Here is a 27,604-nt window from a genome sequence, read left to right on the forward strand (position 1 = left end):
CTTGCAATTTGCAGCTATTTTATTTGTACACGTTTGAAATATCCTTGCTAAAGTTAGGGGTTTTCATCTACTAATTTGAAGAAATTAAGGGTTTTTGTCCTTGGATTTCTGATCTATGAGGGGTTTGGTCCCCAAGATTGCAATCATTGATTTATACTCCATGAAGGAAAGATGAATAATTTATATCTGCTCAATATGCCTTTTTCCTTGATTTATCTTCTTTATATACACCTTTTTAATTCAATAGAAACAATCCTTCATTTGCTGCTCTTTTTCCTTTTAATTATATATAATTTAATATTCTATTATTTCTTTAAGACGAATGGTAGGTGTAAGAACATAACCCATGATTTAGATACTAATATGCTTCAACAAGGGACCCACCGTTGCTTATTAATATCTATAGTGTATGACCAATGATCAACACCTTCTCCATAGGAATATAAAGAATTTAATTTGGTTACTTAGGTAGGGGCATTACATTTTTTCTATCAAGACAAACAATGGAATAATTTTTTTCCCAAGATGGTGGTTTTGAATTTGGTTTTGTTAGGAGGCACATAAAATATCTTGGAATGTTTCCTTGAAATAATGAGACTAAGCAACATGAAATAAAATACCATTGGGAAAGAAGAATTTCCCAATGTTGTCATTCCTTTCAAAGCTTGCACATTGTAATCAAGTTTGCAATTGACTAGTGGTCTCCCCTCAAGATTTCCCACACTCACCTCAAAGTTTGGAAGCATAGGGATTGTAGGAACATGCTCGAATGTCCTAGAGGAAAGCACTATAGTAGATGGTATAGTATGTTGGATTAAATTGTCTTTGATGTCAAAGGTAATTGTGGATATATATTATAATTGCTATTTGTGCTATTTCCTTTGATCCCCTTAGGCAAGCAAATAAACTAAGGATATATATTTGTCTAATTGAAGGTTGACCTCCTTATTGGCGAATGGGAATTTAAATTAATTATATATTTTTATTGGTGCCACCTCCTATTCGGTCGACCCTCCTTGGTTCAAGTGCTCACCTTGGGCAAGAAAATTAATTAGAAAAAGAGGGTCTATTAATGTTTGGGCCGACCTCATGAGTTATGGCACCGATTTTGGGAGAAATAAGTTTGAATTAAATATTATTAAGGTCCCCCTTGGCTGACCTTGTTGAATGTCTTTTGGTTGAAGAGGCACATTGAAGGTATAAACAAGAGTTTTTGGAGGATATTTCATACATCCATTCATTGAATATCATTCCTATTCTATGAGTAGAATTTATGAGATTAATTTGTCTCATGCATGTGAAGCTTCTATGGTGAATTAATGCAAGATTCAAGAAGGCATGTTGTGAAGATATTTCAGATTTATGAGCATATTTTTGAAGACTTTATACAGAAATTCAATGCAGATTTATATGAAGGAGTTGGCAGAAATTTTTAAGTTCTTGAATGGATCTAGGGTAGATTCAAAGTGGAGGTGAGGAAAAGTGTTAGATCATTCAAATGCATAAAACAAACATAAAATACCAAATAACTCAATAATCATGCAGATGAAGTGATTATACCTTCCTTCTCTTTCGGATTGAACCTTTGATGAAGTGAAGACGTGCCCTTTCTCCACTTGTTTGGATTGGTTCTTGGATGGGGATGTGGAATGCTCTCCACTACAACAACAACAACGGATGGAGTGGGTGATTGAGTGTGATGGATTTGGCTAAGTGTGGGAGAATTTTGGCATAATAAGGGTATGATGGATGATTGCTAAGCTCACTTGGACAACATGAGATTACTAACTTGATGGATATGGAAATGAGGGGAGGAGACTCCAATTTATAGATTGGAGAAGGCCAAAATGGATGGCCAAGATTGATTTGAAATGGAGGGTAGAGATTGTAGGAAAGTGATGGGAAGAATTCAAAGGACAAGGTGTGGGATTCAAGAGATTTGCCATAAAGGCATTTCTTGTCTCCACAATCCTCAAGGTGTATGGGGAAGAAATCCCTAGGCACTTTGGAGAAATAAAAAGGAATTAAAAATTCCTTGGGAAGAGAGGGCATAGGAATGTGCAAAGGATTTGAAATCCTTTGATATGACCAAAGTAGGTGCATTTAAGGTTTGGAAGATGAGAGGGGAAAGACATTTATGGCAAAGAGTTGACTTGCTCATAATCTTGAGGATTAGGATTGTGCAAATGATTAAGAGAGGTGATTAGGTGGGCTAATTAGGGATTAGAATACAAGTGGGGAAGTTTGGAGGATGTGACATGAAGAGAGAATGAGTGGAGGAATGTAAAATTGAGGGATATTGATAAGCATGATTATAGAGGAATTAATTAAGCTAAGTGGAGCTCAGGGAAAGTGATTTGTAGGAATCACTTTAGATTAAGTTAATTAATTAAAATTAATTAACTAAGTGGGATTTAGAAGAATTAATGATTTGGACGACTTTAGAAGAATAGAGAAATAATTAATTTATAGACAAATTAATTATTGGACTATAGTGACAATTAATTAAGTTAAATTTAATTATTTTTAAGAAGAATAGGGATAAACATAATTAAATAAATTAATTGTGTAGAAAGGCTAAATTAATTAAATATTTAATTTAATTAATTTTAGACGTCTACATTTTGCCCCTCCTTGATATAGCATCATGAAGTGATGTTATATCAAAGAAGAATAAAACATAGTGGATGGAAAGGATAAGGACTAGTAGCATGATGCCCCAGTCATAGGTGAGATGAGGAAGGATGACGAGGAGGTATTGGTATGCCCCCTCGAGAGGACATGCGGGTTCCAAGAACATGGGTGTGCTTTCAAAATGGATTAGAGGACTAGAGGATTGAGGATGAAAGGATGTAAAAAGGATAAGGATGCTGAAGGGGGAATGAATGAATAAATTGGAGTCTCAGGACAAGTGGATGAAAATGACTGGATGGGATTGGTTGTGTAAAATGTGGAGAGCAAACCTAGTTTAATATTGCCAAGGATGATCTACATCACTGACTATAGGAATCAGGATGTTGCGAAAATCCGAGGTGTGGACTAGACTCTCAAACAATAGGTATCTCTATGCACACAAGCTCGCAAACATCATAATGATGTAAATGCGAGATTGTAGGATCGTACAAGAGAAACCCTCAAACACGTCATACCACAAAAAGATGCCCCAATATATACCAACCGAGGACATACCAGGATATAGAATGATCATGGCAACCCTAGATAGGAGTAGTCATAGGACACAAAGATGCAAATCAAAGCAAAAAAAATCAAATCATGCAAACAACATACACATGGTCAACTGACATCTCTTGCCAAGAGTAGGACTAGGATTGTGATGGTGTGAAGGACATGGGAAGGATGCATCCTGATGGGCAGAGGTAACTGATAGGACTAAGTAGGCAATAGAGTAGGTGGCATGCACAAGTGAATGCGGATATAAAACTGATTGCTGAGATTTGAGTTGCTGCACAGTATGGATGGATGTTTGGATGATGCGCAAGTCAAGAAGAAGCTCAGTCTTGATGGGATAAGCTCAGAAAGCAGGGGAAGCTCAGTGTAATGGGACAAAAGCTCAGTTTACTGGGATGATCCTTATTCATAGCTTGGACGAAAACTCATCATCTCGTGAGGGAGCGAAGCAAGTGCGAGAGGTTTGGGCGAGTGATCAAGACGAAATCGACCTGCACAGATGAGGGGAGCGGATTGATGGGTTATGTGCTGAATTAATGGCTTACATGACTAAAGAAATATGGATATTAGGCGGGTGGGTGGGGAAGGTGAAGGATAGGCTAGACAACAAATCAATTCCTGACATCACTAATGGAATATGGATACTAGGTAGGGAGGTGGAGGTGGATGGTGTAATCTAAAACTGTTGTCATATTCTCACATGTGCAAAATCAATAGAGAATTTTCAAAGTCTGAATGATAGATGTGTAGTCCATAAAGGCAAGTTGTCTCATCAATGATATTACTAAATAAAAAGTATCTTAGGCCGGAGAGGTGTGATGGGGAGCGCATGCTAGGGGAACTAGGAGGCTAATTAATGGCTTACATTAAAGGATTATGAATGTTGGGTGGGCAAAGAAAGTAATTTAAGCGAGGTGGGGAAAGATAAGCATCCAAAGAGACAGTGGATCTAACTTATTTACCCTGATGCTTGGAACCAGGTTTTCACCAAGGTACTTGCCCAGAGCGCTACAAAGTTGTTTTCATTGATGGATGAATTGATTTTTCCTCATTTTTTCCTTTTTTTCTTTTTTTTTTTTGTATTTTTATGATTTTTTGGATCTTTTTCTGATTTGTGAAAATTGGAAACCTCTGAAGACTAGGTGTAAAATCTCTTTAGATGCATGATGTTCATGGGCTCATCCAAAGGATCTCCTTCAGGTGTAGCCAACTGATAGGCGCCTGTCCATATTTTGTAGTGATAACATAAGGTCCAAGCCAATTAGGTTCAAACTTGCCTTTCTTCTCAGGCTCTTGGAGATTCTTCTGATTTCCCAAAAGGACAATGTCACCAATGTCAAATTCTCGGGTTTTGACTTACTTGTTGTAGCTCAATCATAGGCGATTCTGATAAACCCTGAGATGATTCAAGGCCTTGAGACGCCTTTCATCCAACAATTCTAGCTCTTGCAATTTGGCCACTTTGTATTCTTCATCAGGGAGGATGTTCTGCAGCGATACCCAGAGTGAAGGTATCTCGATCTCAAGGGGGAGGTCAACTTCAGAATCGAAGACTAGGGAGTATGGAGTGGCTCCTATGGGGGTGCGAATGTTGGTGCGGTAGGCCCAGAGGGCGAGATGGAGTTGCAAGTGCCAATCACGTCCAGCTTCATTGACTGTTTTCTTAAGGATCTTAATAAGGGTTTTATTTGAAGCCTCAGCTTGACCATTACCTTGCAGGTAGTAGGGGGTGGAAAAGCGGTGTTGGATCTTGAACTTCTGGCATAATTCTTTGACATCCTGATTTTTAAAAGGTTTGCCATTATCTGTGATGATAACCTTGGGGATTCCATAGCGTCAGATTAGGTAATTCAGGATAAACTTAGAGATCTATTTGTTAATGGTGAAAGTGAGGGGTATGGCTTCTAGCCACTTAGTGAAGTATTTTGTAGCAGTTATTATTATTAATTTGTGACCATTGGATGAGGTGGGGTGAATTTTTCCTATGAAATCGAGCCCTCATTGAGAAAAGGGCCAGGGTGTGGTAAACGGTTGCAGGTCCTGAGAAGGCACATGGATCTTGTCACCATGTTTTTGACAAGGGATACATTTCTTCACATAATGATAAGCATCTTCTTCCATTGTTGGCCAGTAGTATCTAGTGCGCAAGAGCTTCTTAGCCAAACTGAGGCTGCTTGAGTGTGCTCCACAGATACCTTCGTGCGCTTCACATAGTGCTAGAGGAGGGTTCGTCGAAGTGCCTTCGAAATAGGGTGTCACCAAGGATAGTGTAGCGAGCGGGTCAATAGATGAATGTTTGTTGTTGGGTTTTAGTGAGGTGAGGGGGATGATATTATCTCAGAGGTAGGTGAAGGTTTCTTGGTACCATGGGGAGTTAGGACCATCAAAGACACACCATTTCTTATTCGAGGACATCATATGCTAGTACTAAAAGATGATCGACCAAGAATTCACATTTCTGACTGTTTGAAAGCATTTGCAGGATGGAACCAATCATAGCCATGGGGTCGGCAGCTCTGTTGTTTGTCCTAGGAACTTGGTCAAATTGAATGAAGGTGAAATGCTGCTTGAGATCTTCAACCATGCTGCAGTAAGGGAGCAACTTGTCATCCTTTGTCTGATACTCATCATTAACTAGTTTTATGACAAGTTGGGAATTGTCGTAGACTTGCAGTTCTGTGATTTTCCATTGGATAGCCAAATGGAGTCTAGCGATAAGAGCTTCATATTCTGCAATGTTTTTTTTGCATGCAAAGACTATCTTGTATTACTTAGGGATGCAATCTCCTTAAGGTGTGATCAACAATATGCCTGCCTGTTGACGTGTATTTTGTACACAGCCTAACACAGAATAAAATACCTAAGGGTATCTTATCCTCTCTTGAGAAAAAGTCTCTAACTGCTGAAGATTCGCATAAAGGATCAGTTAGGATGACTCCAAGGTTCCTTTTAGTAGGGTCTCTACATGTGGATAAGCTCGCCGTGGTATGATGTGATTTGCTGGAATCACAAGGGGACTTACATTTGGTGATTGAACTTCCGATCTGCTTTGCTGGGACACGGGCTCTTACTAGCTTAGATTTGAAAAAAAATGGAAAAAGGATGAGGGCGAAGAGAGGATCTAATCCTAATACTAAGAACGTAGGAGCAATGATTGATTTTTGATAAAACTCTAACTAGGTCTTGTTTTGACATCAATGGAACATCTACACAAGGCTAGTGCGATCTTCTAAGGGAAGCTTTATGATGTTCAAATCATCACCGCAGGCATAGATACCATCCAAGTTGATGCATATCAATGAAGAGGCAACAAATTGAAATTGAGCTTAAGCTAAACGATTCCAGTTGACTACACAAGGCAAGTTTGCAATCAACAAACTGCTAGTAGTATGGATATATGAATTCCACCATTAATCAATCGCATTTCCTCCATTCATCTAATCATCTACCATCTAAGATTGAAGACTCAACAAGAAACCATGCAAATTGCAAGAAAACGACATATTTCACCATTACTTCAATGAAAATGGAGTTTGTTTACAATCAATGGCAACAATTTCTTGCCTTGTCCTCCTATTCTACTCTAATTGCTATTCTATCAACTTCTCACTACTCTCTAACTTATTGCTCTCTAGCTATTGCTAATTCGCCTTTACAAATGAAATGCCTGGGCTTATATAGTGCCCACAATACAATTTGATGGCTTAGATCAATTCAAGATCAATGGCCAAGATTCAACAATGAAAACCCTAATTAGGGTTTGTTACAACCATTACATAACATTTAATGCTTGACCAATGATAAAATTGTATTGCTTGGACACATGTCCCCTCTAGAAAAATCGACCAATGGATAGCCGGGGTAGGTACATTGGAGTTTGTGCCACCTTCCATGAGTTAAGTACATTGAATCTGGGCATGCTGAGGTGGACCACACTGACTGGAGGAGTGATGACTGGGATGCCACCTCATCTGACACTTGTAACTTGGTAGATATTCATCTTGATGTTGTTGAGAAGCTTGCTTTAATTAATTCATTTGGAACTATTTACTTCTTCAACGAGCCCTTGTTCTAACTCCTTGTGTCCTTGATGTGCAGGAAGATGATGTACCTCGCCTTGGAACGCTGGATTGAAAAAGGTCGCCCTTGTCCTTACTTGATCGTCCTGGCGAAGACCGTCTTGGCGAAGACCGTCCTGGATCCGGCTTGATTTTCCTTGAAGAGACCTCCATTTGATGCCTACACAACATTTCAAAATTAGTAACATGATTTTGCAATACATAACATAAATTAGAGAGCAAATTTTACGAAACTTAATGATAAGTCCTTTATTAATCATTTCCTAAAAACGACTGAGCTAAGGGAAAACAAATTTTCAAAATTCAAATTTAAGGCAATGACGAACAAAATTCGAAATTAAAACAAGAGATCTTGCCATACCTTGTTTGAGAGCTTAACTCTAAAATGCAAAATAAAGGAATTCGCCTAGGCAAAAATCAAAATTTGATGGCTTCGACGTGATCTTGAAGGATAATGAACGTCCTCTTTGTCCATTCGCCACCCTTGGGGATATCTTTGACGTGGTCTTTGGCAAGTTCGCCCAACTTGAGACTAAGCTCGCACTCCTTTGATGATGTCTGCGCCCTCCTCTTGAATGACAATTTCGCACCTCCTTGTCTTCTCCAAATCGCATGCTAATGAAGGATGTTAAATGATGATTTGAAATGAATAAACCACCTTCCCTTTATAGGCGCTTACCTTCATATTGATCTTAGGCCGACTTTGGTAAATAAGACAAATTTAAAAATAAACTTAAAAGGCCGACCCTTGTAAAATGAAACAAATTTTAAATCAAGCGCCCCATTTGATTTTTTATTAATTAATAATTAATTATTAAATGCCTTTATTATTTAAATTAATAAATTTCGATTTTTATAAAGGCAAAAATAATTAATAAATATCAAGCGCAAATTTTAAATGCCATTTTTAATTAAATTTGCAATCCATCGATTTTAGCATTTAAAATAAATTTAAAGAAATGTGTTCGAGCGCCAAATTTTTGAAAATGAAATAATACGTACCTCATCGCCCTGGTCCCTGACTGAGGGACAGGAGCGATCCATCAATTTGGTCTTGATCCTTGCATTTTTGACATCCAAAATCTTGATCCTTACGTTCAAATCGGCATTTTAGCTGGGTCCTTCAAGTTTGATTGACTTGTTTGTGCGAAGGAATGTCTTTAAGATGTGATATCGCCCTGGTCCCTTGGAGAGGGACAGGAGCGATCCTAATGTTTTCACTTGAAATTCTCCATTTGGATATCAACTTTTCCTCGTATGGTGAATAATAACCTTGCTTGTTCATTCCATGCTTGTTCCACTTGATTTTCACAAGGCATTTTGATGTTTAAAGGATCATCGCCCTTGTCCCTTGGAGAGGGACAGGAGCGATCCTTGTCTTTTCTCCATTTCAAGCTCAAACTGGTAATATTTAACGTCTATCTCCCTTTGTATCACCTTCCAAATGATGTTTAAAACCTTGTGCAACCTTATTTCAACGTGATCTTTAAAGGATATCATGTGTTTTGGCAAATATCGCCCTGGTCCCTGGCTGAGGGACAGGAGCGATCCTAGTGTCCTGGCTCAAATTTGCAAACATTTGATCTTCGTTCTTCGTACATTGTCTTCCAAAGGACTTCCTTAACTTCGCCTACCCTTGCCTTGTCATGATTTTGAAGGAACATGGGTATTTTAATGAAAATCGCTTTGGTCCTTGTCCAAAGGATAGGAGCGATATAGGCTCTTTATACAAATTGGTGATCGTTTAACGTTTGAAGCCTTTGTATATCATCTTCTAATCATGCCTCAGACCTTTTACCACTTTGCAAAACCTTAACTTCACGTGATTTTTGAGAGATTTGGCCAATATGATAAACATCGCTCTGGTCCCTTGGAGAGGGACAGGAGCGAACTTCAAGGTTTTGAGCTTGTTCTTGCGTTCTTCAACTTGCCATTGCTTTCGATGCGTAAAATGAAGTCCCTTGATTCTCCTTAATCACTTAACACTTGATAAACTTTCAAAATCCTGGCCTTTATAGGAATTTCGCTCTGGTCCCTGCCTGAGGGACAGGAGCGAATTAGATGTCTTGGTGCAAATCCTTCATCTTTGGCAATTTTTGATGCTTTGTTCTTCAATGAGATGCCTTAAAACGTCCACGCCACCCTTCACCTTGACTTGGATTGATTGAACTTGGAGGAAAAGGCAATATAATCATTATATCGCCCTGGTCCCTTGGAGAGGGACAGGAGCGAATTTGTACTTGTAGTCTCCATCACACTTCGTCAGCTTCCAAATTTATCTTCAACGGTCTCATAATGTCCCCTTTCATTCATCCATGCCTTGGGAATTCATTGTAACTTGGCAAGAAATTTGTCTAAGACAAAAATCGCTCTGGTCCCTTGGAGAGGGACAGGAGCGAACTTGGGCATTTGGGTCCCTTGTTGACGTTTGATAATCTTCAATTTGTCTTCAATGGGTTCAATTCATCTCCTTTCTTGCCTTCAAACATAAAACTTGCTTGATCTTTGCCCAGATCGTACCTTATGAAGAATTTCGCTCTGGTCCTTCAGTGAGGGACAGGAGCGAATTTGACCCTCTAGGCAAAAACTTCATCATTTCGTTGTTTTTGATCAAGTCTGGATGCTCTATCATGCTCATTTCGTCCTTCACCATGCCTTTGATGTCTCGATTCGTCCAAACAAGGTCAGGAATGGCTCAACTAAGCATTTTCGCTCTGGTCCCTTGGTGAGGGACACGAGTGATTCGCCTTGGTCCCTTGGAGAGGGACAGGAGCGCTTTTCGCTCTGGACCCTTGGAGAAGGACACGAGCGAAATTTGACTTTTCGCACTCTCTATCAGGATACTTTTTATGGAATATAACATTTAAGTATAAGAAAGGAAATGTCACTTATACTTTAAGTTATATTCCATATATACTTTCAGGATGTTTGAGAGTGGTTTCAGACCTCCAGGAGTTATATTGCAAAATCTAGTTTTTTGAGGTTTTTCAGTTTCCAGACTTAGTCAAATTTCAGGATCAGGACATCAGACTTAGCCAAATTTTCAGGACATTCCAGACTTCACTCAAGCTGGACTTGCTATCCATGTGATCCCCTGGGCGACACTCAAAATGCAAAGGCTAACTAACAAAACCCTAAAAAACCTAAAAAAAACAAACCCCAAAAAGCAAAAAACATGGGTCCCCATTTGCAATGGGGCGATGTGTGAAAACGTCACAACACTGCCCCCGATCCATGTTGAGCACAGGAACCATCAAAGTATAACTGGCATTTTGTAGATGTGGTGATAGTCACGATGGAATCATCAGGGAATTTTGTTATGAGGGAGTGGTCACCTTGAAGAGGAGCATCAGCTAGTTGGTCAGCTATGATATGTCCTTTCATCGCCTTTGTAATATCCCCAACAATTTTTTTTTATTTTTAACAATTTTACCAACACACCAAACACCCATTAGGGTTAGAATAATGCAATCCAAACCAACTGAAAGGAACCCTAACACTTTTTGATCACCAAGAGCCCAACTTGGGAGGGTGAGAGCATACCGTGCATAGGGGATCGTTAGATGCAAACTGAAAACTGATTACAATATCTAGGTGGCAAACCAGCCCCTTCCACCTTTCAGCGGGATATGGAGAATATTAAAAATCACTTGGCGGTAAACCAACCAAGGATGATGCAAGAAACAGAAAATCAATCACTCTACCGCTTATGCAGTGGGAGGACTAGAAATGAAATTACAATCAACTCGACCGCTTGTGCAGTGGGAGGACAGTATTACAATATTCAAAATAGGCGGCTAAGCCAGCCTCTTCCACTTATGCAGTGGGACTACAAGCAATAATCCAAAAGGTAGCTGTTAGTACTATTAACTATCTTTACAATGCACATTATGGATTATCAATACATGAAATATCACTATCCCAAAGATAGGCGGCATAGCCAGCCTCTTCCACTTATGCAGTGGGACTAAGAAATAACAAAACTCTGTTGTTAGTACTACTAAACAGCATTACAAATCATATAGAATGAAGAACCAAGTGTTGATAACAAGTCCAACAGCTGCAACAATAATAGATATTCACTCCCCAACCAACTTAGACTACTCACACCAAAAAGCTCTTCTAACACACAACTATGAAATTCTGAAAATCAATAACACGCACAGAAAACACGCAGACCAGCAAGCTAAGGACACCCCAAAATGCTCACAACTTCTCCATTTCAATTCCGAATCGCACAAAAACAAAAGAAAATGAGAGATATAGCATTGACAACACAAATAGAACCTCAAACCTGCACCGCGAACACCACAAACAATTTGCATGCAACCCGAGGCAGTCAAGAAAAGGGGACAACCCTGCTGGGAAGTACAATTTGCATTATAAAATTCAAATCAGCAAATGAGGATTTGCAAATTGGTAGACTCCATCGTCTAGGGGAGAGAATTTATCAGAGCCAATACCCAAAATGACTTGGCAAACACACAAGGACTCACAAACAGATTTCTACTTCAGCACACACACCAATCAACATCATGAACACTCAGAAAACACTCCAAAATATCTGAATCTGACACACAAATCTGCAACATTGTTCCTCAAATCTACTCCTCTGGATGAAGAGTAGTCACAAGCTCAATTAGTTGTTGTATTGCAAGCAAGAAACCAAGCGGTAGCTAGGAGGTATGCATTCCCCGAAGCTTCACTCCAAATTTTGGCAGCACTTCGTTATAATTTTCTTCATAGATACCAAAATGAGAACCCAGGGCCTCTATTTATAACTTTTTGCTAGCCAAATTCAAATTCAAATGCTCTCCAAATGTGCCCAAACCAAATGCCATTACATTTCACCTTCATTAGGCGTTGCATTTCATTTCATTTCCTTTACACAAGTTCGCCCAACTCATATTCACCATAAATCACTAGTTTTTGATAAATATAAGACTCAAAATAATATTGATGAAATTGTACTTTGGCGTCTCAATATGAAGGTGGAATATTTTGCCAAATAGACAGGATAAAAATAATATTTCCCTTCTCTAAGTCGTCCAAGATCATAGTAGTCACCTTATTAAAATTGCCAATAATGTGTAAAGTGAGCGCTCAACAATGACTTAAAAATAATAATATAACTTAGGCAATCTTAGAAAATCGTTCAACTTGCCTTAAGCTATAATTTAATTAAAAACACCATGGTGACCCCTTGAAGTCACAACACAAATTATGCCTAGGCCATGGAGAATAATAATGTATTAAAAAATACTTTTGCTTCCAAAAAACTAAATACTGCCAAAATGAGCTGAGGCCAAGGTACTGAACTGCATTGCAGAAAATAGTCATCTGAGATCAAACATAGGATCCTGCCAAAAATAACACTGCCAGACATAGCCACTGAGCAGAGCTACAGAACCCCTACCAAAAATAGAACTTCTTAAAATAGTAATTACTATAAATAGCATATTGCTAAAAATAGTAAGTGTCAAAAGTCATTTTCATCACATTCAGAGTAGCAGTCATGACTTGCTAAAAATTGTAAGTCTGGAAATCATCTCTGAAGAATTTGCATGTCAAACCACGCTGGAGCTCTCAAAAAACCCAGAAAAACTCTATAAAGCAAACAGTCATCAACTTGTCACAATTTACTAAAAATAGTAAATTCAGAAATCTTCTCTGATTGGAATGCATGTCATACCATCCTGAAGCTCATGAAAAACCCAAAAAGAATCTAGAGAGCAAACTGTAGAACTCCTGCAAACACCTCTCCGAAAACCTTCCTGAAGACAAAAACTCTAATTTACTCTCTGGTTAGCCTACGGGTTTCCAAAATAGGCTAAGACTCTATCCATTAGTCTAGAACTGAGAAGGGGACATTACAACCTTCCTGTCTACATACAATGTCTCACTCACTCAGTAATATGACCCATTTTGTTGTGCGTCCTGTGAGAGCTCTTTCTATGGGAGTATAATTGAGTTCCTATCCCACAAGAGTGCGGCTAATGTAGTAAATTGCATGGTCTTTACCTTTGTCATTTGGATGACTTTAGAAGAATAGGGAAATAAATAATTTATTGATACATTAATTTAATTAAACTTAATTAATTTTAAGAAGAATAGGGATAAACATAATTAAATAAATTAATTATGTAGAAAGGCTAAATTGATTAAATATTTTAATTAATTAATTTTAGACATCTACATAAAGCATCATAATTACTTTGCTTTTTTGAAGGTTGGTGCCTTCTACTTTGCAAGTTCAAGAGGTTGGAACATCTCACTTGAAGAGATTGGTGTCTCTTGTTGAGTTGGTGCTCAGTGGAGGTGATTGGTGTATCCTGTGTGTTGGTGTCTATGAAGTTGTAAGGAGTTTATATAAAAAAAATATTCTGCTGTTGTTTTCTCCCACAAGGGTTTCTACATAAAATCGTGTGTGCATCTTGTGTCCTCTATTGTTAGATTTTAATTGTGTAGATGCTTTGATTATTTTTTTATGATCACTTAAGTTAATAAATTGAGAAAGTTTGTATTATACTGATTCAAACCCCCTTCTCAGTATAAATGTGTGTTTTCTTCATAGTACAAATATCCCTATTAGACTACATCATTTCAATCCTCTCCTTAAAGCATAAGTTAATAAAAAAGATTAGCTCCTTTAATAATTAAGTTGCAAATATTACTTTTTGAAATTCAACTTCTCCATGAGAATTTGACTAAGTAGTTGTTAGATATTACCTAAAACAATCATTCTTGTTGAATGTTATCTTTGCATATAGGGATATTTGTATATCCCTATTAGACTACATCATTTCAACCCTCTCATTAAAGCATAAGTTAAAAAAAGATTAGCTCCTTTAATAATTAAGGTTGCAAATATTACTTTTTGAAATTCAACTTCTCCATGAGAATTTGACTAAGTAGTTGTTAGATATTACCTAAAACGATCATTCTTGTTGAATGTTGTCTTTGCATATTGGGCCAGCATCGTTGACGGGGGTTAAAAAATGAAGCTCTCCCTAATCAATCTTTCTACTTGTCTATTTTTTTTTACCTTATAGCTATCAATTATATAACTCATCTTTCTCATAATTAAACAAAAATTATTACTAAAACAATTTGAAAATGTTTATTTATATTCAATGTAACTCAATACATGTTGAAGCTAACCTAGGCATACTTAAAAATGTGGTGAGTAGTTCATTGTCTTGTGAGTGAAAATTGTCCAATGAGTCGCTCATCGGAAAAATCACCATTGAGTTTCAGGAGAGTACTTTCCAAGTAACTTGTGAGTTCCAGAAAGTCTATGTAGAAAATAGTTAAAAATAGGTGGCAAACAAAAAATACACAAACTCCCATTTTTTAATTATGACTCTTTGACAACATTGCGTTGATTTATTGAGGGCTGTTAAAAGTGATAAATATTGAAAATGGTATAGGCCATTATAGTCCCTATGGGCTCAAAGGCCTTAATCATAATGGTCTTGGCCCTATTGGTGATTGTTACCCCATGATATTACTGTAGTTTTGAAAAACAAAAAAAAAATGTTTTGGGTGTGTCAAATGGAAAAGCAACACATTTTTTTATTATGAATATTTCAGCATCTTCTAGATTACCAAATTTTTTCTCAATTAAATCCCAGGTAATTGATTACATTTATACTTTTGAATCGCCATGTCAATCTTGATTTTGGGTAAAGCTACTATGATCATGTTCTCTAAGTTTATTCTTTATGCTTCTTATGCATTAGTTAAGTTTATTTAGCAAATTTATGCATTTTATAGTGTGCCAAAAAATTTCCGAATCTGAGTCAAATTTTAGGCTTGCCAGTTTTTTGAGCTATGAGTTTAGACATGGTGATAAGATAATTTTTGCCCCGTGTTCAGTATGACTATTATGGCTGAAAAATAAACTAAAAATATAAAAATTACAGATAGACAAGCAAAACTAACCATATATTATTCAACAACTACAGAATAGTTGAAAACATTGCTAATATTGATAATTCAATGTCAAATAGCATGTTAAATCCAAATAGATTGATAGTCAATGGTAGAGCTACACATAATAATATGTAAAATATAAACTCAATATAAATTCTCACATTTCTCTTTATTGAGAGTGTCAACGTCATCATGTGGTTGATTAAAACAACAAGTTGTAGTGCCATTCTGCCTAGATTTGCTATGTGGGTCAAGCAAAAATGCTATTGATTCTCCTTGTTGAGTAATGAAACATGGGAAATGGAAGTATCCAAGCTAGGATGCTTTGTCTCTATGTTCTAATCCATTATCACTCCTCACCTACTTGTGTGATAGAAGGTACATGTTGGAATGCATGTAGACCTATTCCATAACCTCATTTGTTGACAAATGAATAAAGGAATATGTACTCTATTTTTTACTATCACACATAAATGGGCCTTTCCCTACCATATGAGCTAACACTATCTCTATATTCTATGAGCTTACATTATATCCTACACAATGCCAAATATACTCTCCTTCACTTGGTAATTCTTTGAACATTGCGACATGCTTCTAAAGGAGAAGAAAGGGATCGGCTTTGACTCACAAGCTAGTACTTGCAGCCATTGTACCAAATACCGATAGCTATAGGTAAAAAGAATAAAAATATTACTAGTAGGGGGAAAAATACATAGAGAAAACTACTTTTTCAAAGTATGTTCATAAAAAAATAGCTAACATTTGAAAACAATCTTCCTTGTTGCAAGCTCCTCGACCTCCTTGGTAGCAAATGGGAATTTGTAGGATTAGCAAAAGAATAAAGTATCAGCCCTAAACATTTATACAAGGTCAGTGTGCAACAATAACTAACTATGTTGTTTTGTTGCTTGCTTATGATAATAATTAATATGAAGGTAAATTGTGTTTGTAGGGTTTGTATTCATTTTTGAAAAAAATAAAATTGCTTTATGTGTTAGTTTGACTGATTTTTCAGTCAAAATAAAAGAGAGGAAAAATGTCATCAACTTGTGTTCACTTTGTGTACATCCTATCCAACCCATGTATGCTCTTGTCCATGAATGGGAATTGGACTTGGAGTAAACTAGAGGGTGAATCAGATAGGTAACTTGTACTTGGAACTTGCCTAACTTTGATTGGTTCCCTTGAGCAACACTCCTCAGTTTTGCATTGTATCAATGTAAAGAGTGTTGGTACCCATATTGTTTATTAAATTATTGCTCAACTTTGGTACTCCTTGTTCATTTTTGTCAATGGTTGATCTTTAATCTTTTGTCAATTGTGGTCTCTTATTCAATTCGTAAAAGCTTGTCATGTGATGGCCTTTTCTTCTGATGGCTTTTGTAGGGTGAAGTGATCGTCACCATCCAAATATGAAGTAAATGATAATTATTTTTGAGAAACTAGAATTAGTAGAGCAAGAGAGCAGGTGTGGATAGATCAACTTAAGTGTAAAGGAGTGTGAAATAGTGTAGCCAATGAAGGCTTAAAAGTGGCAAGGTGGTGAAATGGTTGGCAAACACTTTCAAATTTTGTCTTTTTGTCAAAGAATTAAGTTTTCCCACCACAACATAAAAAATAGGCAAAGGAGGCCAAGCGCCTATGGTGTCTTTGCCACATGTTTTATCTGCTGCCACACATTAAAGATGATGAGGCCAATAACATTCTTTGCCCAATTCTATGTGTTTGACTCAAGTCATGAAGATCTATTTGTTGTTGCACTTTAACGTGACCAAACCACCTACTTTCTCTGCCAAAGTGCACTAAGGGTCAAGTGAGGTGCACCTTGGAGAAGTTGGCAACAAGTCATGTAAATTGTGCCTTGGAAGCAATAAAATCTGGTTGCACTTTTGGATGCAATAAACCATGGGGAACTATGCTCAAAGTTGGTCATAAACCTAACACACATTTTGAGTGGCAAAGCCACATAAAAAATTAACTTAAAGCTTGAAAATGTGACAATATGTTAAGCTCACAATGAAAATGCCCAAAATGAAATCTAGATGCCAAATGAGGGTATGCACTATTTTTTCATAGTTTTCTAATTTGAGCCATTGATTACATTTCTCTCAAATCTTACTAATCAAGGAGGAAATAGGCATCGTGGGCCTCACCTTTGAATACATGGCAAGGTGGATCATAAACTAGAAGATTCTCTAGCCAAATCTGCAATACAGTTTGTTTATGTAGAAACATTAGCATTTCATTGTGAATATATTAGTCATTCCCTTGGCTTTTTTCCACACATATGGAAACATGATCTAAACCTTTCTTACAATTAAGTGAGCCTTTAATTGGGTTGATTTCAGTACATAAGCTCTTAATGTTGTGTTCAACAGCAGAGTTAGCAAAAATCATGGGCTGACTTGCAATGTCAGGACAAAGCCAGACTTTGTCAGCAGGAACCTCTTCTTTGAAACAGATTTTTGCAGGACAAGCTGAGGCTTAAATTTGTGCAAACTGTAAAGTTATGGAAGCTAGATGAAAAAATCCTTACTGTATTCAGTGATCTTAGACTCTCGAGAAGTTTCTGTCTGCAGTATCACACAACTATTTTCTTTCATTGAACTTCATTTGCTGCAATTACCAGAACTTAGCATTTTGCATTTTTGTCTCTCTGAAACAAGGGTCTTATGGAAAATGAGGAAAATATATGTTATGAGTAAAAAATTCAAGCATATGTCAAGATTTCATATATGGACATAGCTAAACAACCTAAGTTGCCAGCATCTAGATCCTAGAGTTGGATCAATAATGCAAAGTTTCCACAGTGGCTTTTTCAGACTTATAATACATGCTAATTTGTCCAATATTCCACGATATGTTAATGCAAATTATTTTCGCTTCCTCTTTGATGTTTGTTCTCATTACAAGCTTCCTCTTTGATGTTTATTATATCATCTGCCGTACAATGTAGATGCTTGATGAGAAAGATGATCTAGATGTTCCTTACCATTAAGTGAGCCTTTAATTAGGTTTCTTTCAATAAGCTCTCTTTTGACCTCGTATCTATAACAGCAGAGTCCGCAAAGATCATGGACAGACTGGCAATACCAGGATGAAGCCAGACTAAGGCAAAAAACTACACGTTGGAAATGAATTTTTGCAGGACAAGCTAAGGCAAAAATTTGTGAAAACTGTAAAGTCTTGGAGCTTATCCGAAAAAATCCTCACCATATTCAGTGATTTTAGCCTCAATAATTTTTTGTCACTAATATCATATGGCTACTTTTCTTTTGTTGAATTTTGTTTGTTGCAATTACTGGCAGTTAGCTTTTTTCATTTTTATCTTTCTCAAAAGGAATTTATGAAAAATCAGGAAATATGTTTTAAGAACTTAAGAGTCAACGACTCAGGCATATTTGTAGATCTCATGTATGGACATAGCTAAACAACCTAAATCATCAGCATCTAGATCTCAGATTTGGATCAATAATGCAAAGTCTCCCTATTTTTGCAGAATTTTAATACATTCCAATATTGTACAATGTTCTACTATATGTTAATACAAATTCTTTTTGCTTTTTTACAAAGAAACATTCATTAAAAAATGATCTAAAGTTTTCCCAGCAATGAATTTGAAGCTTCCACTTTGATTTTTGTTCTCTATGCCAGCTGGTGGAAGCTGACAAGTTTATCCTTTTTAAAATTTAGAAGACTTAAATATAGAGATGTCATTTGTCATGCAATGTAATGCTAAATCTTTTTTTATTGCATTTTAGGTTTTGGGCCCATATAGTCATGGCATACGTATTTGCAATATGGACATGCTATGTGCTTTACACAGAATATGAAACTATAGCGACCATGCGACTAAGTTTTCTTGAATCAGAACACCGCCGTCCAGATCAATACACTGTAAGTTCTAATAGGAAGTGAGCTAATAGATAAATCATGTAGTTTTTTCTTTGGAACAGAAAAATTGATCTACTTCAATGTTACCTGTTCTTTAACTACTGTGTTTGTGAGAACAAATGGTTTGATTACAATCATCTCAATTATAATTCTTAATCGGTACTGTTGGAAATGAAGCCTGTAATTTCTTTGATAATCTTGAAAGCTGCTTAGGTCAATGGATGCTGACGATTCTAATTGGAATATTCTAAACCAATTGATTATATAATTCTTTGGTGATGATGTGGGGATACAAGAAAATATTATTTTCCAACACCTTTTAGAATTCCATAATTTCTGCCCAATGAGACTACTGTATTTGGAAAACACTAGAACAGCTACACAAAGAGGTATAACAAAATTAAAGATTTCGTCAGGAAACTATACTTTTATTCAGTTGCAACGAATGGAAAGATTGTGTTTATCATGAATGACTTACTTTTGAATACTGAGGGAGGGAGAGGGGAAGAGAAGGGGGACAGGGAGGATTTACAACTTCACAAAGTACTGTTAAAGTGCCAATAAACTGTTGCAGTGATTCTGACATTTAACTCAACCCTTGATTGAAATATTATTATTATGTTCTTTGATGTTGTAGGCTTCAGTTATGTTTGCACAGATTATTGATTGACTTTGTTGATAAAACATGATTTTATTTGGCTTTGATGATAAGAGAAACTCATTACTATAAATGACATTCGTCTTTTCTGTTATTCAGGTGTTGGTTAGAAATGTGCCCCCAGATCCCGATGAATCAATAAGTGAGCACATCGAACATTTTTTCCGTGTTAATTACCCTGAGCACTATCTCACAAATCAGGTTACAATACTTGCTTTTCCTGAATTTCTTAGAACTTTTGTTATATAATGTGCAATGAAAACTGTATGTATGTGTAATGCCCCCTAATTAGTTACACTTTAATTTAACCTAAATTTGCCCGAATCTAAAAGATAGGTAATTAAGTTTTATGGACGTACCATTGTATACTGGCTTCTTGAAACAAAGATTAGAGAACACATGAAATAATACTTGTAAAACTGAAACATATACCAATGAAATTATATTAAATGATATCAATTCTGCTATATTAGTTACTGTTTAGAATTACAATTTGTTGGGTATAATCAGTTTATTATATAAAGTCAGATTGAAAGTCAGTTACCAAATCAATGTCCTTAGCCCATTAGGGTAGGCTAGTTGGATAGGGTGTCCAAGAAACCATTCCTCCTAGGCCCAAGGGCAGATACCATATCCCCCTTGGCTCCATATGGCAGGTGTTAGGCATCCATCATGTAGTGGCGTACCCAGCGAGGTGTTCTATCGCCGTTCCCCCTCATCACAACCACCTTCTCTCTTAAGCCCAAGAGCAGATGCTTCATCCCTCTTGGCTCCAAGTGGCAGGTGTTAGGCATCCACTATGGAGTGGCGTGCTTAAAAGAGAGTCCCTCTTTACAATGAACCATTTATTATATTTATTCAATCCATCACATTATGATAATCAATTACATCTGACATAATTATCATTTTATATTACATTTCAACAGTGTTGTTTATTGAATTATCATCAAAGTTTCCTGTTAGTCTTACTTTGTATCAACATAAACCACTTATTGTCATTATTTAATTATAATCAGTTTGTTGTTCCTTATATTATAAGAATTTACAGTATTACCATAATTCACGTAACCTGAATCTGATTGTATTATGTATTCCTGAGATTAGGTGCAGATATATATTTATATGTTATGCTTGGCAATACTGTTATTTTAATGCTGTTTGAATAAATGGATAAAAATTACCTTCTTAACTTAATATGATATTAACTGTCACTGACTTGATTAAGAACATCTTAATTTATATTCATTGATGCACAGATCTGAATTTAAATATGTATATCATACTGGCTGATATATACCCTAATGCTAACTCAGAAAATTCATGCTTATACGTACCTGACACTGAACTTACCCGTCTTATCCCTGCTGGCAGACTGACTTTCTTGCTCCCCTTGTGTATTCCCCCCTTATTCCCATTTGCACCGGGGGGGTATTTATCCTACCTCCCCATGTGGTGAAGAGCCACGATGGTCTCCTAATAGGCAGCACCCCCCTTTTTGAAGAGTTGCTGTCCCTCTATTTCTGACGGCTCTTTTCAAGAAGAGCATCGCTTCATATAAAACCCGATTTGGAACTATTCAAACCACCCTTTGAAGAATGGTTATCGGGCCTTGGTAAATATAGGGGTTAATTGGTTAACAGAAATAATATAAGTTTTAATACAAAGCACCATTATAATATAATGTGTATTGTTAATATAATAAAAGCATTCAATATAAAATGTAAATTGATAATATAATATTATTTATTGTTAATATAATAAATTCAATATAAAATGTAAATTGATAATATATAATATTATTTTAATGTTAATGTGATATAATATAATTTTGATATGTTTTTAACATTATTTTATATGGCAAAAACTATATTAATTATTTCTACTATAAATGTGGGGACATGACAGTATGATGCTAGAAAAAAATTAAATTAAGGTTTTCAAATAGCAGCGATATTTTTAGGTAACCTGTCAAAGTGAATGAATAGTAGATTAACATTTGTAATAAAAATTTGCGCAGCGTGTTTGTGGTTGTGTAGATCTCAGGATCTTACTTACAAAAAACAAGATATTATGATATTATGAGTTCTTTCATGTGCCCTTGTAAGGTGCTTTCCATTTATGAGTTAGAACTAGATCTTGTGGTAGTGTGATCAATTGAGTATCTCCATGCGATTGTTCTACTTGGTTGATGTCAAGAAGAGGTTCGAGAGTATAAGGAGGCCTTCATTGGTAAGGGTACCAAAATTGCTCAACCAAACAATCACATTATGTAGAATATGCTCATGTTCAATGAGGTTTGGCATTTGTGGTTGGGACAATTTCAGCAGTATCACAATCTCTATCCATCTCATCCATGTTTTTCTCTTCTATAGATGTGGTCACTGTAGTCCACATAATATGCCTATGGTTATATTTGATAATATTTGTTGTTTGCCAGTGTATTAATTATTTGTATTAAGTGGGTTGTCACTCAGGTAGTTAATGTGTCGGTTGGTTGACGGTTGTGTACCTCTCGGCAATAGTCGGGTCCTTTAAATATGTTGTGTACTTCCAAGAAAGGTAGTACGGTATAGTTGGATCTATTGTAATCCTTAGCTGACCATCTCTGGTCTTCTTCTCTGTAATAATTGCATGTGCGAATAAAGATATATTTTACTGCCGTGTTTGGTATGCATTGTCAAGTACATTATTATTTCCTGTATTTAATCTATCAGTTGTAGCGGTAAACATTTTGGTGCAATTGCATTAAAAGAAATCGGGTCAGTCTTGAGTGATTCATGCTCATAGACCCCATTAAAAGTGAGAAGAGGCCACAACTTGGTCAAGACCAAGCAATTAGGTAATCCACCGACCCTCGGCCGGAGGGAACACAAGGACGAGTCAGAGCCTGGAGGTACTTGGAGTGTTGGGATGCTAGATGTGGACATGTAGAGGACGCACGCATGGCCGAGAGTGCAAGGAAAGCATCAGAACGTAGCGGTCGGAATAGTCCACCCATGTTTGGCACACTTGGAAGTACTCAGGGTGTTGGGGACGCTGAAGGTGGACATATAGAGGACACCAGGGTGGCTGAGAGTGTAGGGAAAGTACCAGAAGGTAGCAGTTGAAATAGTTCACCCAGGTCTGACACACAAGGCGAATAAACACGGTACCTTTCAAGTGAAAACAATGATGAACACCAAAAGAAGCAGAAACTCCCAAAGTTTATAGGGGATGGATCGGAGGATCCCGTATGCCATTGCAAGACATGTATAACGATATGGGAGGCGAATGGCCAAGATGACAAGGACTGCTGACTGAAGGCATTTCCCGCCTCCTTCGAGGGATTGCCATTAACTGGTATACAGACCTTGACGCTAAGCACAAGGCAGGATGGACTAATCTAAAGAAGGTGTTTGAAGAAGAGTTCAAACTCTTGAGGGATGACAACGAGATTGTAGCAAAAATCTATAATACCATGTAGGGTAAAAATGAGTGTACGCGCTTACAATCATAGACTCAAAGAACTGTTGAACAAGATGGAGAACCAACCAGCCGACGTGTTGAAGAAGAGGTGGTTCACTGAGGGATTGATCCCCTCACTGCGCAAGAAGATGAAAGTAGTGCCTCTATCCTCGTACGCCGATGCTTACAATTAGGTGATGGACATCAAGAGTGAAAAAAAAACCTCCTTCCAAGGGAAGAGGAAGACCGACAATGACAAGAGCACCGAAGTTAGCAGTGATGAAGAATCCAAAACCGTACAAGCCCTTCGATAGGATATGTTGAGAATGATAAAAGAATTGAAGGCCAAGAAAGGAACCAATATAGAGAGTGATGGGCTATGGTGTACTGAATGCAAAATCGAAGGGCACACGAAAGGTAATTGTCCTAGAAATATGTTTTGTGAGATTTGCCAAGTGGTGGGGCATTCAATCAAGGAGTGCCCATACAATTTGAAGATGAGAAGTACACAAGTACTCTTCACACAAGGAGAGTCTAGCCCATCGAAACCACAAAATGTATCGGCTGGCAGCAATGGAAATCAACGTGTGCGAAACCAAATATAGTATGACTCCAAAGGATGTCTTATCATACGATGCCGACAATGTAGTGAATTGGGACACTTTGCGAGAGACTGTTAGAATAAGAAAGACAACGTACAACTATTGTGCAAATGGTGTGGACCGGGGAATCATGAAGACATTGTCTGCCCAAAGTAGAAGGGTATTAATATGCTGGATGTGATGGAACAAGAGGAGGCAGTGCTGGCAATCACGAGAGCACAGACAAAGAAGATGGTGTACTCGGATGCTTGCACGGAGAAGGAACGACTCCGAGAAGATAGAGTCGAAGTAGAACAAGTACCAGCAAAGGAACAAGTAACCTCCAATGGAACTGTAGGTACATCATTGCGAGTGTCATAGAAGAACATAGTTAGGCAAGTGCTACAAACGACCATACCCATCAAGGTGGCAAACCTTCTTCAAACTATGCCACAACTGAGAATGGCAATTGCCAATACAAACGACAGAATCATCCATAAACAATGTAAGCCACAAGAGGAGGAACTAACGAGAAAACTACCATCCAAAGGGAATGAGGCCAATGATCCAATGTTGCTGACGAGGAGCATCGGGAGGAATCCGGTTGTTGTCGAGATGGAAATAATGGGCCAAAAATTGGCAAACACCATCGTCGACGGGGTTTCGGGAGTTAATGTGCTGTCGGAGGAAACTTGGAAATGTCGGGGGAAGTTGACACTCTGGTCGTCGGCCTTCCATTTGGTAGGTGCTGACCAGCACAACATTGAGCTATTAGGAACATTGATGGCACAAAAAGTAATGATTGGGATACAACAATTTTTCTTGGACTTTGTAGTGATCCCATTGCAGAAGAAGGCATACAATGCACTCCTTGGGAGGGGATGGTCGATTATAGCCAAGGCAAATCATAATTGGAAGCAGAATACACTCTCAATTGAGAGTGAGGAGAGAAAGTACGTCATTGACTTGAGGAATCAGGTGGTGAGTAAAGAAATGGCATCTTCCGACTTAGAGTTCGAGGGTGGCGAGATAGGTATGGATGAAGGGAGGAAAGGCATGGAACCTAACTATGAAGGTGCTCAAACTGGAAGATTGCTGTAAAGATGAGATGAGTTCCCTGAATGGGCTATTCCATTGGCAAATGGAAGACTATGAGGTATTTTCACCAACATGTAATTTCCTTGAAGCCACAACTCTCAGTAAAGAGCAACCCATGGAAGCATGTAAAGTTATAGATGATACATTTGGTAATACAGAGATGGAAAGTGGAAGGGAAAATCCCACAAAGGAAGAACAGTGGCAGTATGAACGAGAGAGCTTGCATGAAAGGAAATCATACTTGTATGGAGTCGAATCGTATGCAAGTATATTGTCAAAAGATATGGAATCGAGAGAAAAATTAAGGAAAGACAAGAACGATACGCAGGAAGTCTACACACCATACGAAGATCAGGAAGATTGGCCAGATTGGCCACGAGGCTATTTCCATACACCGTACGGAAGGCAAGAAGGGGTCGTGCAAGGAGCAGGCCATTCGTATGGGCACAACAAGTACAGGCACAACATTGGCATATGCCATCCACCGTACAGGCACAACATTGGCATATGCCATCCACCGTATAGGCACAACATTGGCGTATGCCATCCACTGTACAGACACAACCACTTCATTCATACGCCGTACAAGAAGAGCCATACAAAGAGTTTTCATGGCATCCAAAGCAACCCGTATGGTGGCAAGATGAAACAAATCCATATGAGTCTATACGGTGATTGAAGAAGTCCATACGACAAGAAACAAAAACCGTACGTAGTTCACAGAAGGCCATATGGAAAGGACGTGGAGAACAGGAAAAACAAGTTACCTTACGAGGTCTGAAAAACAGTCAAGCCCATACGTGAGCACCATCAACTCGTACATGAACATAACCGTACGAACACGGGCATAGGTGGAAGGTGGTTCGTACGCCCAAAGGATCAAGCTATACAGAACCGTACGTGAGGAGCATCAAACATTTGCCTAGGTCGTACGGCTTAGCCATTGAACCTTTCATGCACATAGGTGTGTAGGCCGTATGTGGCAAAGAGAAGACCGTACGTGTTATGTTTCAAAGCATACATACTTTGTATTAGACTGTATGTGATGCATATGAGGTCGTACTTGAAGTGAAGGGATTCGTATGTGGTCAGACATTGCCCCTTGACCCCGCTGGGGGCACTGCCCCCAAACCCCCTTTTAATTAGGTAGGTACACTACAAGTCATTGTCTGTCATTAGTCTTTCCAAATATTACTTGACGTTTACTTGTCGTCTGGAAGACGACTTTTTCTTTTGGGGGGGATGATGTAGTCGGCATAAAATGCCTATGGTTATATTTGATAATATTTGTTATTTGCCAATGTATTAATTATTTGTATTAAGTGAGTTGTCACTCTCGGGTAGTTAATGTGTCAGTTGGTTGAAGGTTGTGCACCTCTCGGCAACCGTCGGGTCCTTTAAATATGTTGTGTACCGCAAAGGAAGGTAGTACCGTATAGCTAGATCTATTGTAATAATTGCATGTGCGAATAAAGATATATTTTATTGTCGTGTCTGTTATGCATTGTCAAGTACATTATTATTTCCTGTATTTAATTTATCAATTGTAGCGGTAAACAGTCACCTTGTATAACATAACAATTCCGTTCTTATGTCTAGTCTATGTTTCCTTTATACCAATCTTTCAGACCTTTTGTTTTGTCCTAAGGGGAAACAATGTTTCTCCATATGAATATCATCATTCATGCAAGGTCAATTTATGTTATGCCTCTTGGTTTTCATCAAGTGTAGCCTACAAATAGAGCTCATCCAAAAAGGGGCCTATTGCATGATAAGCCACGTAGAACCTCTTATGCTTCAAAGTAATAAGTTTTGTATATACACCTTACCCGAACTTTGATCTACCATTTGGTTAGTTGCCTAGTTGAAGATCTCAAATGCTTTGGTTGCTTGCATGAGCTGATAGTTGATAATGGCCATAGTCTTTGGCAGCCAAAAAAGATAAATCTAATGCCTTTTTTTCCTTATACTGAATTACTGGCCAATTCTTTAACAGTAAGATTAGGAGTGCACAAATGCTGCAAGGTATATGGTCCTTTTGCGCTTGTGTAACAAGCTGATCTCTTATTGTCTTTGTCATGGACAACCCTTTGGAGGGTACACCAAACAATGCTTTAGAAAATTGACATTTCTCTATCCATATACTTGTGTCTCATGTAGCTGGTCAAACCATGTAGATGAGAGGTAGGCCTCAATTTTGTGCATAGAGAAGTCAGTCATTTGTGATATGTTCTTTAGTCTAGCATGCTTTAGTGCCATCTTCAGCTAATGGTAACAAGGCTTGTTCATCCACCACATTTTGGATTCATACATGCAAGATCTCCCAAATGAGGTTTATTGGTGTAGGCTGAACTTTTTCACACTTGGTTTTACCCTTATCATCTCTCATCTTCTGTTTTTTCTTCTGGTGGTGGCATGGAACATGATACACCCAAACTTGAAATAACTCTAGAAATTGCTACAATGATCAAAAGTGAAGTTTGCACCATCCCAAATGGAGGTAGAGTGGCTGAGTGTGGGATTGTTTTCTTTCATGGGTTCCCTTTAATTTTCAAATGCCTTTTCCAAAGTTGTCTTCAATATTTCTGGTTTGAATGTAGAACTTGATTTGCTTGTGGCTTGTGTATCTGTCCTTTTATCTCTATGATTATTGCTTCAAACCATGATTTTTTCACCATTGGAAATTTATTGAAGCCTCCATGAATATGTATTGAGTAAATGGT

General features: G+C 37.6%; 1 protein-coding gene across 3 annotated transcripts in view; it reads left to right on the forward strand.

Annotated features, from left to right (window-relative positions):
- Positions 1–27,604, forward strand: part of LOC131062954 (CSC1-like protein At1g62320) — a 148,981-nt gene that overhangs the window by 41,395 nt on the left and 79,982 nt on the right. For all 3 annotated transcript variants that reach the window (XM_057996700.2, XM_057996699.2, XM_057996701.2), the window contains exons 4-5: positions 18,968–19,103; positions 19,858–19,959. In XM_057996700.2, coding sequence (XP_057852683.2) covers positions 18,968–19,103; positions 19,858–19,959 — 238 coding nt within the window. The remainder of the gene's footprint in view (positions 1–18,967; positions 19,104–19,857; positions 19,960–27,604) is intronic.

The sequence above is a fragment of the Cryptomeria japonica genome, chromosome 6 (assembly GCF_030272615.1).
Source record: "Cryptomeria japonica chromosome 6, Sugi_1.0, whole genome shotgun sequence".
Taxonomy (NCBI): Eukaryota; Viridiplantae; Streptophyta; class Pinopsida; order Cupressales; family Cupressaceae; genus Cryptomeria; species Cryptomeria japonica.